This window comes from Mirounga leonina, unplaced genomic scaffold (assembly GCF_011800145.1).
Source record: "Mirounga leonina isolate KUSES-001 unplaced genomic scaffold, KU_Mleo_1.0 Mir_54, whole genome shotgun sequence".
Classification (NCBI taxonomy): domain Eukaryota; kingdom Metazoa; phylum Chordata; class Mammalia; order Carnivora; family Phocidae; genus Mirounga; species Mirounga leonina.
In genome coordinates this window covers 9,330,673-9,345,722 of record NW_023270812.1, presented here as the reverse complement: position 1 = coordinate 9,345,722, position 15,050 = coordinate 9,330,673, and the positions used below count along the sequence as shown (strand labels likewise).

General features: G+C 46.9%; 1 protein-coding gene across 2 annotated transcripts in view; it reads left to right on the top strand.

The window, feature by feature from the left end:
* The window catches only part of LOC118001781, a 50,404-nt gene extending 39,893 nt beyond the window's left edge, over positions 1–10,511 (top strand). For both annotated transcript variants that reach the window (XM_034991926.1, XM_034991927.1), the window contains 5 exons: positions 418–527; positions 5,143–5,203; positions 5,843–6,054; positions 8,279–8,376; positions 8,808–10,511. In XM_034991926.1, the coding sequence (XP_034847817.1) occupies positions 418–527; positions 5,143–5,203; positions 5,843–6,054; positions 8,279–8,348 (453 nt within the window). In that variant the 3' untranslated portion in view covers positions 8,349–8,376; positions 8,808–10,511. The remainder of the gene's footprint in view (positions 1–417; positions 528–5,142; positions 5,204–5,842; positions 6,055–8,278; positions 8,377–8,807) is intronic.
* Positions 10,512–15,050: the final 4,539 nt, after the last annotated feature.

The window sequence follows — 15,050 nt, the reverse complement described above, 5'->3', positions numbered from 1 at the left end:
TCTATCTATCTATCTATCTATCTATCTATCTATCTATCTATCTATCTATCTATTTTTTTTTTTTAACCATTCTGAGCCTGGGGAACCTAGCTCTCTGTCAGATACTACTGCTTTTCAGAGACATTTTCGGTCTCTTATCAACTAATTTATCCTGGACGACCAAGGCCGAGGAGTCTAAGTATTTATAGTGTGCCCGGAATATTTTGACACGTATCTGAAAGCATAATAAGTGTAAACTCAGTTGAACAAGTGCTAGATTTGCTCGTCTGAAGGAACATTACAATGTACCACTACCATGTGTCATAGTACTGTGCCCTAAGGATGTAAAGAGGGATGGGTACCCATCCTTGACAGTCTTACGTTTTAGCTCTGGAGGTAGGACATGAACGTAAAATACAAGTAAAACATTTCTTTCAGAACAAGATTATTTGTAAACCAGACGAGAAGGATCCCCGAAGTGAAGCATACCTTCGCCGCTTGCATCAGATGTATTCTGCTTCCCTTGCTAACATGGACTTCTCCAGGAGGTGAGCTCCTTTCTAAAACACATGGGGATGCCAATTTTGTTAAAGATTTTATTTATTTATTTGAGAGATTGAGCACGGGTGGGGGGAGGGGCAGAGGGAGAAGCAGGCCCTTCGCAGAGGAGGGAGCCTGATGCTGGGCTCGGTCCCAGGGCTCCCAGGACCCCAGGATCATGACCTGAGCTGAAGGCAGACGCTTAACCCACTGAGCCACCCAGGCACCCCTGGGGATGCCTATTTTAAATATGTCTTTCCACACTTGTGTTCACAGCCTTTTCACAGGTCCACGAAAGAACTGTCACTCTCCAATGTGTTGCAGATGATTTCCCAGTAAAAGAAGTGTCATAAAGGCTAATCAATAAGAAAGAAACCGACATAGTGTAGATCTACACAGTAAACCACAGTAGGTCCTGTCCTTTGAGATTGTCAGGGACTGTAGGGAGTAGCCATGGAGGAGAGGGATCATTATCCTTGAGGGTTATGTAATAATTCCCTCGGAACTGGAACTTGTTAAAACGTCTTATTCACACAAACTTAAAATCTGTGTTGCTCCTGCCAAGCCCAAGTACGTCAGCAGAACAGAGCTAACCTCACCCACGCACCAAAGGAACACGAGAGTGCGTGGCTGGGTGAGCGATGTGCCCCACACTAGGCACCGGATAGGTGCGAAGTCAGAATGTGAGCAATCGCATGATTGGTGGATCAGGCAAACACGAAACCAAATATTTAAAAAAATACTGTAAGAATGGCAAAAGAGAGACCGAAGAGAGAAGTCTTTAAAACCTCTACATCATCTGCCCCGATTCGGCACCTCCCCGGGCTCTGTGTTCCAACACTGAGGGCTTTCCCAGGCACGGAGCAGATGCCCTGCACTCAGCCCCTCGTCCACTGTTACAAGGTGGGTGCTGTCGATCCCAGGACCCTGAGATCAGTGGGTGCTATCCCAGACTGGTGTTTGGCACAGAGACTGGGGCTCAGGCTCCAAACGTAGGTCAGCGTCCGCTTTAGTGGTGGAGGTACCGTGGCCTGTGATCTGCTGACCCTACATCCCATGGGGAGCATCGTGGGTATTTTTGCTATCCTGTGGGAGGAGGTAGGCCTCCGTCTCCCCATTCCCTTAGGACTGAACAGGTACACGGCATACAAAGACACAGAGCCCCAGCGTCACACCTGAGAGGTAGGACGTGAACTTGGATCTTCTGGCCCAAAGTCTGTCTGGCTGTCCAGCTCCCCTAGCAAGCAGAGCCTGGTGGGAGGACCGAAGAGCGTGGCGGCAGGGAGCAGAGAAGGAGAAGCTGCTTCCTCTCTTTAGAGCCCAGGGAAGCAAGGCACTTCGGAATTAGGGGGAATTAAGATGGTGGCAACCAACTCTCAAACTGGCGGCTTTGCCAGGTGCGTGTGGATATCTTCCGGGACACATAACCGGGAGAGGGGGTCACAGAAGAGAGCCCGTTCTTTGAGTCAGAGGCTCTCTCAAAGTGAAGGCTCTCCTCTCTCCTGCAGAACCGCGCGCATGGAGCGTGGCTGCACCCCAGACCACCACGTGATGCTTCCCGTGGGGCGATTTCACAGAACGTCCAACTGGAAGAATCCTGCAGATTCTTGCAGCAAAGGAGTGACTTTCTGGTCATTTGCAGGGAAGAGTGTCTCCCTTTTAGTGGCCAATTCAGGCCCGGCTATTAGCATTTGAATCAGCCAGCCATGCTGTTTTGATTGAAGAGAGAAACCCAGCCTTTGTTGTTGCAATTTAGGGGCGTAAGTAATTTTCTGTGCTCCTTTAATCAGTTCAAACAGTCGGGGAAATGGCAATATATAGGAAAAGTGTGGTCTGGCCTCGGAAATGCAAATGTGGCTCCTGTCCCAAAGATTCCCCACGTCAGCTTCTGATCCCGCCTGTGGCAGCTCCGTGAGCTCCGGTGACCTCCCTCGGCCGGCGGTCCTTCCCATCAAAAATTGGCCGAACGTCTTCAAAATATTCTCTTTGTTTGGATTAAACCGATCCAAGTAATCACAGAAACGCGCAGACGGGGGTCAGCTCCTTTTCCGTGGGCTGACCCCTGCTTCCTGCCCCTGGATGTGGCCAAGCCAGGGTCATGTCCAAAACATCAGTGACGTTGAGGTCCCCGAGTTCCTTGGGGCACTTTATAGCATGTAATTTATTTATTTTTATTTTTATTTTTTTAAAGATTTTTTATTTATTTATTTGAGAGAGAGAGAATGAGAGACAGAGAGCATGAGAGGGAGGAGGGTCAGAGGGAGAAGCAGACTCCCCGCCGAGCAGGGAGCCCGATGCCGGACTCGATCCCGGGACTCCAGGATCATGACCTGAGCCGAAGGCAGTCGCTTGACCAACTGAGCCACCCAGGCGCCCTATAGCATGTAATTTACTCGCTTAGGAGACATCCGATTCACTTTTGTAGCTAAGAAAACTGCAAAATTTTGAGTTTAAATAGATGGAAGACCAAGTTTTCCAAAATCCTGTTTGCTTTGCTTTTCTGCATTTGGTCTGCATTACATTTGCTTATCTTGTGTGTGTGTCTGTGTGTGTGTGTGCAGCCTTGGGCGAAGACTCTGGATTCTTTGCAACGCAGTGACTAGGGAAAACCCACTTGGAAACAAAGAATGCCTTCGCAAATTGACGCATTTGCTGCCAAGCTGGGAGCAAAGTTTCACCCGGTGTGTTGGTTTTTGCACTGATGCTCGGGCAAGGCCTCGAACGTGCGGGGTGCATCTCAGCGCTGCAGGGCGTCAGCTCCCCGGCCAAATGGAGGGTGATGGGATTGACCGAATCTCCTCCCTGAGCATTGACCCAAGGCATCGGTAAATACCCCGAGGCCCCAGGCAGGGGTGCCCCAGGACCCCGCCCTCGGGTGGTGGGCTCAGGTTCCAGCCAGGGAGGGGCTGCAGAGACAGGGGCAGCAGCCTGGCCAGCTCTGCCCAGCAGAGGTGAACCTGGTGAACCAGGCTCAGCACTAACGTGCCTTGCCTTCGGATGGCATGTGCGCACACCAGACCACGTTTTGTGGACTCTTCCGGCTAACATATTTGCTAGCTTCCTTTCTCCACTCCAGTCCTGTTTAGATGGCAGGCAAAGTCCGTCTTTGGAGACCGGGTTCCACCCACTCCGTTGAGCTCTTCCCTCTTGGTAGCTGACCCATCACCTCCTCCAGGAGGCATTCCAGGATGTATCTACCTCTTTCACGAGCTCCTGCCTCAGTTGGGGCCGAACTTGCCCATCCGCAAGTACATTCTTTAGCTGTTTGAGTTCCTGGTGCCTCAAAGGCCGGCTCCGCATCTTCTAATTCTTGTGTACCCACCCGTGGGCCTGAGTCCTTTCCCAAGAAAAGCAATTTGTCAACAGCTGTTCCCCAGGAGTTGATAAAAGGCTGTGTTTGTTTCTACCTTGGTGTTTGCTGTATCGTGTGTACAGAGACAAATGGCAGGCCGGGCCTTTAGGCACCTGCCTCATCCCAGCGTGAAGGGGCCCCTGTGTGGGGGCAGCGGCTCTTGCTTCCCCTCAGCCTGCTGCCCCCCGTCCCCCGCCCCCCGCCCCCCGCCCTGCTCAGAGTGCCCAGGGCCTTGCTGTGGGCTTGCCCAGGGGGGCTCACCCTGGACCCTGCTTCACCGGCCTCACTGGGAGAAGCAAGGGGGAAGGAAGGAAGAAGTCCCCTGGGGCCTGGCCCAAGGCCACCCTTAGTAGCCGGTGACACTGAGCAGTTCTCCTGTTGGCTCTAGAGTCTATGTCCTCGAACATACTGCAGCAACGGCCATCCTTACTCCATGCTCTCACCGAGCTGTTGTGAGAACCAGTGGGGTCTGCAGTGGTCACCATGGTGTTATGGGGAGGGAGACGTCCTTGCGGCAGTCACTGTGGGGTCTGTCGTCTGGCCTGGGACAGAGCCCAGGGGAGGCTCCAGGGCTGATGGAGGCCTGAAGGGAATTCCTTACGAGACATCTTCCCCTCCTCTGTCCCCAAAGTCACAGGGAAGCCTAGGATGCAGGCGGGGGAGGGGACAGCACGGGGACACACGTTCATTGCTCACTAGCACTGAGAGCCAAGTGGCAGCTAGTGAGGGCCTGTGCAAGCTTCCCTGAGCATCTGCGTCACTTCATCCCCCCGACATCCCTCTGGCTGATCCGAGTTCTCATCACAGATCAGAAAACAGGCTTAGAACTATGAGGCTGTCGTGTCCACACCCACAAACGGCCTAGCAGAAACAAGCCCCGCTCCGGGAGCCATCCCTCCAACCATCAGCTCTTCTTTGGCCCCAAACTTCCCAGACTGAGGCCCATTTTATTGCCAGACTTTCTTTTTAATTCTCTGAAGGAGTGCAAGGAAAATGCAATTTCATGGGCTATAATAATGGGTGGGGTTCATACCGAAAATCCGTATAATCTGTGTAGTTCTTCCGAACACGAAAGCATGTTGCACGGGATCCGGAAGACCTTCTTCACCCACCGTTTACCTTTGCTTTGTTCAAGATGAATATGAGCCAAAGGCTCTGGCAAGAAAAAATATTGAGGACATTCTAACAACAGCACTGTGTGTTCAAGGAGTGCTGAGCTTGACAGCTTGCTTCTGTGTTTGCTTTTCTCTGCTTGGTGCTACCCTGAGCAGACTGCTGGAGAGGAACGGCTGGTTTGCAGATGTGGACCCAGAGGGCAGAGCTGGAGATCTGGTCAGTGTTGTCTTGGGCTGACGCCGCACAGTGAGGCTCTGTCTCAGGTCCGGGGGGGCCATGGGCGAGGGGCCAGCACCGGGAAGCTTCCCTGCTGCGTGTTAGCAGACTCTCCAATGACAGCTCTGATGCATGCAGGAGGGCTGCCTGTAAGCAGCGGCCACCACCTAGAGTGTGGGATGAAGAAGCATGCCATTTGTATCCAACTGCATTTCCATTCTGGATCTTGATGTGGTGGCCAGAGAAGAGAGAGGTCAGTTTTAGTTTTACAGGGATAAAAATATAACCTTGAGTCTGACTTAAAAGCAAAGCACAGCCAAAGCAACGCTGGCCTTTCTGCTCTCTGGTTTCTCTGCCCCATCCCTCCACCGCCAGGGCGCTGCCCAACGAGGCCCCTACTCGGGTGGGCGATTCCTGCAGTATGATGGGGGACGTAATGGTATTTCTTGGCAATAAGGAACTCTCTCCTAAAATAACAAATAGTATGCAATGAAAAAAATTAAAATATGAATAAATAAACCTCTTAATGATCCTTCTAGTCCCACTTTACCAAGTTCTGTTTTAAAAGTTATTGCTCATATTCTGACATTAATGAAGATGGCAACAACAAAAGCTGAAGGTCACGTTTGCTTCCCAGAGCTGGATTACCTGATCCCAAGTGGACACGGGCTGTGTGGAGTGTGGCCAGGGCCCAGGGGCAGGAGGACAGGGGACGTGGGGCCACCTGGACAGCACGGCCCACCGCCCACAGCACTGCCCACCCTCTGCTTCCTGAAAGGCGACAGCCCAGCTGGTAAAACAGAAGATCCCAATCGGAAAACCAGAGGACACCGAGCAGCCCGGTGTGGCATGTGAGTGGTCTAGAAAAATGCCAGAAAGGATAAATATTGCAAAAATCCCAAGCTGCAGATTTTGAGAATTGGACAGTGACAGGGTAAACGGAATTGAGAGCTAGGAGTGCCAGATCGAGTGTGGCAGGCTCCCACGCTAGATGTCAGCCTGAGCCCACTTTCCCAGGGAAGCCTTGCAGCGGGGCCCCGTCCGAGGGTGGGGGCTGTGCTGTCCCTCCCATCGAGCGATGTCCACCCCTCCGGCCACAGATGGGCTCTTCGCTTGTCTGCCTACCCCTCCCCAAATGCCCCCCCCAGTTGGAAACCCAGTGACGGGGGGAGGGGGGCACACACCGGCTGTCTTGCTCACCACAGTGCCCCCTGCTCCTGGTTCACTCACTGGCAAACAGCAGGAGCTCGGTTAATTTTTCTTGAAGAAATGAATGAGCTCCTTCTGGTTCAGTTTTCCGTCTGTGTCTATGTAGTGCCCACCACCCTTCTCGCTCCGAGGCAGGATGGCATCATGGGCATTCCCGGTGCTGATTTGACTGCTGTCTGCCCCGTCCGCCTTTGTCAGGCCTGGCCTTGCTTTCCTCCTTGTGTCGTTTTGTACAGTGGTTACAGGGGTACCTACTGTAGGGTTGTGAGGACTCAGTTAAGTAAGGTTGATAAGGTGCTTTACGTCCACCTAGCACGTGCTACCAGCTCTCTGACGCTGAGCTCTTTTTTTTTTTTTTTTGACGCTGAGCTCTTTGTACAAGCCGAGCTCCACATCCCCAGGTAACGCAGGGAGCCGTCGTAGAGAGCATCTAGTATGTGGTGGAGTACGTGCTCCTTTGCCTGGCACCCTACATCCGTTCCCATTGACCAGGTCTGCCAGCAGAAGCAGCATCCGCCAGCCTGCCTCTTACCAGGGAGAAACACAGTTGCAGCCCCGCCTCTGGTTAGCTTCAGTGGTGTTTGTGGGGCAGGTGTTTTTAGTGGTATCATTCTGATGTGGCATGGGAAAGCCTTCAGGACGAGGCACCTGGAGGCAGCGTCTCACTACCTTGCAATCTTGTCAATATCCACTTTTTTTTTTCGGAGTCCTTACAAAGTTACTATTTTAATAAATAATGCACCTTACACTTTAAAGTGTAACCATCATACTCTTTCACCATAAAGATGAAGCTTAGCCCAGAGGCAGGTGGTTTTTAGAAAGCCTGAGAAATCTGGCACACACTCATTGCTGGCCGATGGCCGGTAAGGAGTTGGGCGTTCCTCTTAATTCCAGTTGACTCTGTCACAGATGGCGTTCTTCTGGGCACCCAGATATAAACCCATAACTGAAGACAGGATAGGATCATCTCACACCCGTTGTCCTCTGATCTCTGTTTCCTGGGTTGTCCTCAAATTTTACTAAATTATAGATGCTTTACGGATGTTAACTTCAGGCCAACACATACAGCAGGTGTACGCTCTTGAGTCATTTTGTCGTTTGGATTTTCATGCAAGTTGCAACAGAGATTTTTTTTTCCTGCACACACACACGAGCACATGCATGCACCCACACTCTTGTTAATAGTGATTTGTTTTCATTTCTCTGGTAATTGGTTTTGCTGAGTATTAGTGTGTTTTGTTAGAAGCACATGCAGTTTTATTTAGCCAATATCTGTGGCTCTCAAAACACTTTCCGAAGCAGAATTGTTGAGTATAAAATGCTAATACAAAATGTATATGCTTCATTTCCAAAATTTTGAAGAATGTTTCCATGATTTCCCCAGTGATCGTAATTTCCAATCTGAGATATAATAGCCTTATGGATTCATATGATCAAAAAAAGAGGCATAGATATTGACAAGTGTGAACATACACACAATAAAAAATTTACAAGTGAAACAGTCTTCAGAGAGCCACTGAATGGGGAAATCTATTGGCAAGTGTTAGTAGATTGTAGTGTTTAACGTAAGATTTATAAACTTGGGGGTGGTGGTTAAAATGCTTAAAATATATTGTATATGATTATGTACCTATGATTTTTCTTGGAGAAAGGATTCAGAGTGTTTTTTTTTTTTAAATTAAGGTTTTAAAGGGGATCTTTGATCCCAAAATGTTTGATGTTATGAAGTTCAATGAAGTGGAAAAAATCTTATATTTGCAGAAAATAATGTGCATTGGCATTAATACCATTTTTAGATTTGCGTGGAGACAAAAATAATTTAAATATAGTCTTCAAGTCTCTCTGTCTCTTTCTCTTTTCCTTTAGGATTAAGCTTCCAGAACACAAAAGAGGTGAGCCTGCTCCTCCCAGGATGACCACAGTACCTCTGACTTGAACAAGTGATTCAAACTCACCACGTTGTGGTTGGCTCCTGTCTTTTCTCTGCCCAGGGGGTTAGATGACATAGAGCCCCAGGAAAGCAAAGGAAAGTTAAGAGTGGGAAGGAAAAAAGGAGATGTTGGAGGATGGGAGGTTGTGGTCAAAGCAGGATGCTGAGCAGGATTTCTGAGTCTGAGCAGCTATGGGCAATGCCCAGAGGCAAGAGAGTGAACACCTGCCCTGGGTGCAAAAGGGGCAAAAGTCACAGGGATTTTGGTGCTGAGAATTAGATGGGTCAGCAGCCTGAAGAGAGGAGAGTCCCAGGATGATAGCAGGAGTGGGGTGGTGGTGGTGGTAAATTGTTTCTTAACTCCTTGGTGAATAGGAAAAATGGCCAAGAATTAGGGTTCTAAGAGGCAGTAGGTACACTTGGCTTTTGGAGTTTATATATAGTTTTCCCTTTCCTTCATTCCAGGAGGTCAGGACAGCAAGACGATATTGGACCAACTATGTGGACCAGGAATGAGACTAGCATCTTGCCATGATGGAAAGGATGAAGAAATGTTGAAATTCTCAAAGAAACAATTAAATGGCAGATTTCTGTTTCTTTCATTCAAAGTTATGATAGGCAACAATAGCATCATCAACTAAATCATATATTCATTATAAATGTGACATTGTTCATACAGAAACCCAGAACCATGAATGAGAACAAATAGAAAAAAGAGTCAGCAGAATATGACTCACAGAGGGTCGAGATAATAGAAATGAAAAGATGAAGAAAATACCTAAGTATGATTTATATGTCTAAATTTTAGGAAGAATTTTTAAATTATGAGTAAGCATTAGGAGACTCTTAAAATAAATCAAAAGTGTTTGAAAAAGAATGAAATAGAGCCTTTAGAGTGGAAAATTAATAAATATAAAAATAATGAAGGGGTTAAAGAATAGGTTCGACATGCCTGAAGATAGTGAACTATATAGATCAAGATGGATTATCCAAAATACAGCACAGAAACAAAGCAATGGAATATATAACAGAGGGGTCAAAGGAAACAGAAGCTCTAGTAAGAAAATCCAACATATGTTTAATTATAGCTCCAGCAGGAATAATTGAGAGAATGGGGAAGAAGCATATATCAATGAAGAAATTTTAAAATTCCAGAATAGATGAAAGAAACCAATCCTTAGATTTAGGGATCCCAAGGAATCATAAGAGCAATACATAAAAAGAACAACGAATGTAAAATGAAGTTCTTTAAAGACGCCAGGGAGAAAATACGGATCATTACAAAGGAATAACAATTAGAAAAACAGATGACATCTCAATAGTAACATTGAATAAATTCTTGTAAATTATTTTAGTGAGAAGAAATAGAAAATTTAAATAGTCCTAGTTATTGAATACATAATTTCCAAAACCTTCTAACAAAGAAAATGAGAAAACTCTAGGCCTCTATGATTTCCCTGGTGAATTCTCCAAATACTTAAGTAAGGAATAATGCCACCATTCATATGTGAGCTCTCCAGAAAATGAGAAAGGAAGGCACATCTCTCAACTCTTTTTGTGAACCCAGCATAACCTAGGAGGCTGTTCTCATTCAAGAATGTAGCTGTAAAAGTCCTAAGCAAAATCTTAACAAATTAACCCCAGTAATATAGAGTTCATTTCAATAACTTCTGCTCTAATAAAAAATTATTGCAATTGATGAGTAAAAAGGAAATTACTCAATTTGTTAGTGTACCTAAAAATGTATTTATAAAAAAATGTACTTAATGGTGAAATATTGAATCCTTTCTGAAGTTGGGAGCAATTGAAGGATGCCTGTTCTTTTCATTTCTATTCAAGACTCTTCTGGAAGTTTGGCCAGTATTATAAGCAAGAAAAAAAAAAAAAAAAGGAAGCTACAACATTTACAAAAGATATAAAACTATTTTTTGTAATAGAAAAATCCCAAAGAACATAGCAAGGCCAGAAGGTATCATACGTTTCTGGAAAATGGTTAACTTTAAAAGGGAGAGAGGGGCTCTTGATGGGGAAGGGAACTTGGATGCTGGAAATGGGCTGTTTCTTGCCCTGGGTGGTGGTTACTAAGTGTTTGCTTTATAATGAGATTCTGTATGAGATTTATGTGAAATTTTATAATGGGATAAGTGTCTACATAAAAATTATAAAAAATTTTATAAAATAGTTTTTTAAAAATTACATTTATGGTAACAATCAAAATTATCTGAGTTAATTTGTAAAAAAATGTGTAAGCCCTTTATGAAAAAAAATCATAAAACATCGAGAGACATTAAAAAAGACCTGTGCTCTTGAATAGAAATACCACATATTTAAATGGTGTGAGTTCTCCTCAATCTGATTTTTAGATTTAATGCAATTTCAGTAATTTTTCATGGAATTTGATGAACTAATTCTGCAGTTATCATAGAGGAGCTACTGGCTGGAACAGGTAGGACACACTGGGAACAGAAGGTGGTAAGGTGGGGCTTGTTCTACAAGATCTCAGGCCCTGATTTACTATAGCAATTTAAACGGCACTTTTTTGGTTCAAGGGTGGATAAAATCATCCATGAATTAGAATAGGGAGAGCCTAGCATAAAAAATCAGACTCCAAAATCAGATGCATAGTGGAAGCTGCATAGCAGATTTGTTGCTGATCTTTGGTGAGACAGTGGATGATTTAGCAAACGGTGCTTGGACGATTGGTTTTCCCCATTGAGACTGCATCTCTGCCTCATCTCATGCACAGAAGTCAATTCTATGTGGATTAAAGTCCTAAACATAAAACGACAGGACTATGAAACTTTAAGAATATAGGAGGCTATCTTGGGGACAGGAGTGGCTCTCTTAAACAAAGGCACAAAGACGGTAAAATGGAAAGAACAGGGTGATAAATTTGACCATGTTGAAATGGAGATTTTCTTTTCACAAAAAGACATCATCAAGGACGGGAATAGTCTAGTCACAGAGTGGGAGAATGTTTGCTGTTCATAACATCGACAAATGATTGGTGCCGACATTTAAAAAGAACTCCTGCAATTGAATTTAAAAAAGAAGATTCAACAGGATACTCAAAATCCTTAGTAATCAGGAAAATGCAATTTGAAACCATAACATTCTTTTTAAACCTAACAGATAGGAAAAATGATAAAATCTGATGATATCCATTGTTGGGCAAGCTGCAAAGCGAGTGGAAACTCACTCACTGCAGGTGGCATATACAATTGGTGTAACCTCTTTGGAAAACAATTCAGATCTTCTGGAAATACTGAAGGAAGACATTACCCAGAAATACCCTTTCTAGGCTTATAACCCAGCTATGGAAATTCTTGTACCAGAGCATCAAAAGATACGTATAAGAATTTCCTCATGAACTCATGAGACCAACAGGGAAATTTGAACACTGACTAGATTTTTTTTAAAAGATTTATTTATTTATTTTAGAAAGAGAGAGAGAGAACAAGCAGGAGGGGCTGGGGGAGAGGGGGAGAGAGTGAATCTCAAGCAGACTCCATGCTGAGCACAGAGCCCAACACTGGGCTCTATCCCAGGACCCTGAGATCATGACCTGAGCTGAAACCAAAAGTCAGACGCTTAACTGACTGCACCACCCAGGCGCCCTAAACACTGACTAGATTTTTGATGATATTAAGGAATTCTTTTTTAGGTTTGATAATGGTATTAGTATGGTTAGCTTCACCCAAAAGGAATCCTATCTTTAAGGGATACATACTGCAATATTTCTTTTATGGATGAGGCTCTGACATCTGGGATTCCCCTCAGAGTGAGCTGGAGGTGGAGGAGATGGGGTGACGGGTCAGACGAAACAAGACTGCCCGCAAGTGTGTCCTGTTGATGCTGGGTCATGAATCCATGAAGGTTCGCCATAGGATTTACTCTCTAGGCATCTACTGAGCTGGTTTGCTCAGCCTCAGCGCTGGTCCTCATCACCACACCGTCATCGGGAATGTGATGGAGCCACCAGATACCTGAGTCCACGTAGTGAGGGTCTTCCACCCAAGTGAGTTGACCTGCCCCATTTCCTTTCCTTTGTTTCTCACGGTGTGTCTCTAGTTGATTTCGTTGAACCCTGTGATTTGAGCCTCTTCATTCGGTCTGTGAATCCTTCTGTTCTGTGATTCCTGCAACAGCCTTCCTGGTCGTGAACTTGAAGGCTACTTCTGTATCAGAGTCATTTCCCAGCATGCCAGCACCAGAGCCCTGCTGTCCACAAGTATCTGGGGCTAGGGAGAGACATGGAAGAGGAGTTTATTTTGACTACTGTGTTGAGAACAGACTGTAGGGGCAAGATGCTCGTGTATGGCCAAATGGATAGGGAAGCCAAATGCACGTAAAGAATGTGCTAGATTGGGTCTAGTCGTTTAAGCCAAGGATTATGGCAAATAGTTGATCAGTGTTTCGATACGCTTGTTACATTTTTTGTAATGGAAGGTGTTTCCGCGAGCACACTTTTTATAATGATACTGCTCCGCACGTTGCAGTCCTGTAGATCTCAATCTTCTGCGAGTCTGCTAGTCTGTTAATTGGGGTGCTTGTTTTCCAAAGACTCAAGAAACAAGTTGTGGCCCTGTATTGGGCACCGAGCCCATCGATTTTAGGAGGACCTTTGCCTCCTCAGTGCGCAACTGGAAATGGCACTGATTCAGAATGGCATCTCGTTAGCCTTCCCAGCTCTTTCCTTGGAACCAGCGTATCTGTGTTATAAATGGCGACAGAAACTCGGGCTACAGGCTACAGGTGTCCAATGATCTTCTCATTTGAAGGCCACGATTTACCTGATCTTTAATCCCATTCTCTGGCCAACTAGCCAACTGATGACTCACATTATTGCCTGTTGTAAAAAAATAACAAGATTCCCACATATTTAAGTTTTAATTGGTTTGTTAAGTTTTAACACGATTTCGTTTTGCCCGGGACGTGAGAAATCCATGACAGCGTATAGCCTGAACTCAAACCTTGGCAGAGAGCTCTATACGAGCCTCCTTCACGACCTTCAACCTCCCGAACCCCTCCCATGCCCCGGTGAAGGAGGTCTCATAGTAGCTGCCATTTGCAAAAACCTTCCTCTGGGGTTAATGATGATGGCGGGAAGCTGGGCAGCAAGTGGACAAGCACAGACTGAGTTCGTAAAAGACCAAGGAACATGACTTGAGTTTTCCTACTCCTGTTTTGGAATCACTGTAGTCCACTCGCATCGCTTGGCTTTCTCGCTGTGTGACCCTGGGGAACTTCTCTACCTCTCGGGTCTACATTTACTTTACTATGGAAAGTTTCAGAGGGGGAGGAGAATAGCACAGACTTCCACAGGGTTCTGCGGAAAGGTGATGAGGAGAAAGTATTCAGCTGTAAGCTCTAGTCGGCTTTTGCTCTTCCCTCTAGTTTCCAACCTCTCTCACTGGATGGCGAATTGTTTAAGGGATGAGATTTTCCTTCCTCCTAGCATATTGTCATCCTTCATATGATTAAAGTTTGTTTCAGATTTCAAAAGTGTTTAAGCCAACCTGTTCCCTTCCCCAAACACACACACACCAGGTCCCCTCTAGGCCTGGCTGAGTGCATGTGGTGGGCGAGGGGGGGAAGGTGCCTTTGTTCCCACTCGCATGTGCAGAAGCTGGTCTAGTGGATACTAGGTGGGTTTAGAAGAAGAGAAGTCAGAAATCCAGCTGCCGCTCCGTTGTTTGTCTGTCTGCTGGCCTTAGCTGCCTGAGCATATGAGCCAGGCCCTCGGCCCCTGGCAGGGCTGCTGTCCGGAGGGTGCTGTGGACCATTCCTTGCGTGCAAGAGGCCTCAGCTCCCGCGGTTGAGGCGGGGCTTGGGCTGGCAGTAGCCCGTCGGCTGTGTGAGTTCGGTTGTACGCAGAACGTGCCAATTCTCATTTCCAAATGGACCACTGCTCGAGGATCTCTCCTCACAGCCCTGCTAAGCCCTCCTGTGGCCCCGTTTTTACCATCAGTCTGGTATCTGATATGTAGGGAGCTCCTATCTTAGCTCCTCCCTCCCCATCCTTCCAACCAGACACGCGGGAGCCAGGCCGGCTCCCCTCGGGCACTTCCGTCCTCTGTCCTCCCCAGTGGGCCCCATGCGGCCCCAGCTGCAGCCTGCCTGGCTCTGCCTTTGTCTTCTCTCTCCTGCCCCCAGATTAGCCACCCCCAAACCATTCTTGTAATTTGATCGCTGTCTTAGTCTTTGTTGTTCATTTTTTGTCTTCATCTGTGTATTTATGGGAATTTCTATAGGACCCCCCTGAAAGCGCCCCACTCGTTTCCAGACTACCCTGCAGACCTTCTCAGGATCTTCCCAACTATCCTTGAAGATGCTGAAAGCCCACCCCCTTCAAGCAGTCTGCTCAGGGCCTCACCCCCCGTACCTCCCGGCCCACTGCCCCCTTTCACTTCCCATATCTCACACTTAGCACGTCTGTCTCAACACAGAATGTCCTGCCGGCTTGGCCTCCCTAGATCGGGGACTGTGTCTTTGAATCTCTGCTGTCACGAAAAGGCCACTCTCTCCTAGCTGCTGTTCTCATCTTGGCTCCAGAATCTCTCCATCGGGATCTCTATCCCGATGCTCTCTGCCTTCCTCGGGTCTCCGTGTCTCCGCACGTCCTCAAATCCCACGTGCAGCCTTGCTGCTTCTCGCTGGCTTCTTCCACAGAAAGCGCGGTCTGTCCTCCGCTCCCGGGCCCGGAAC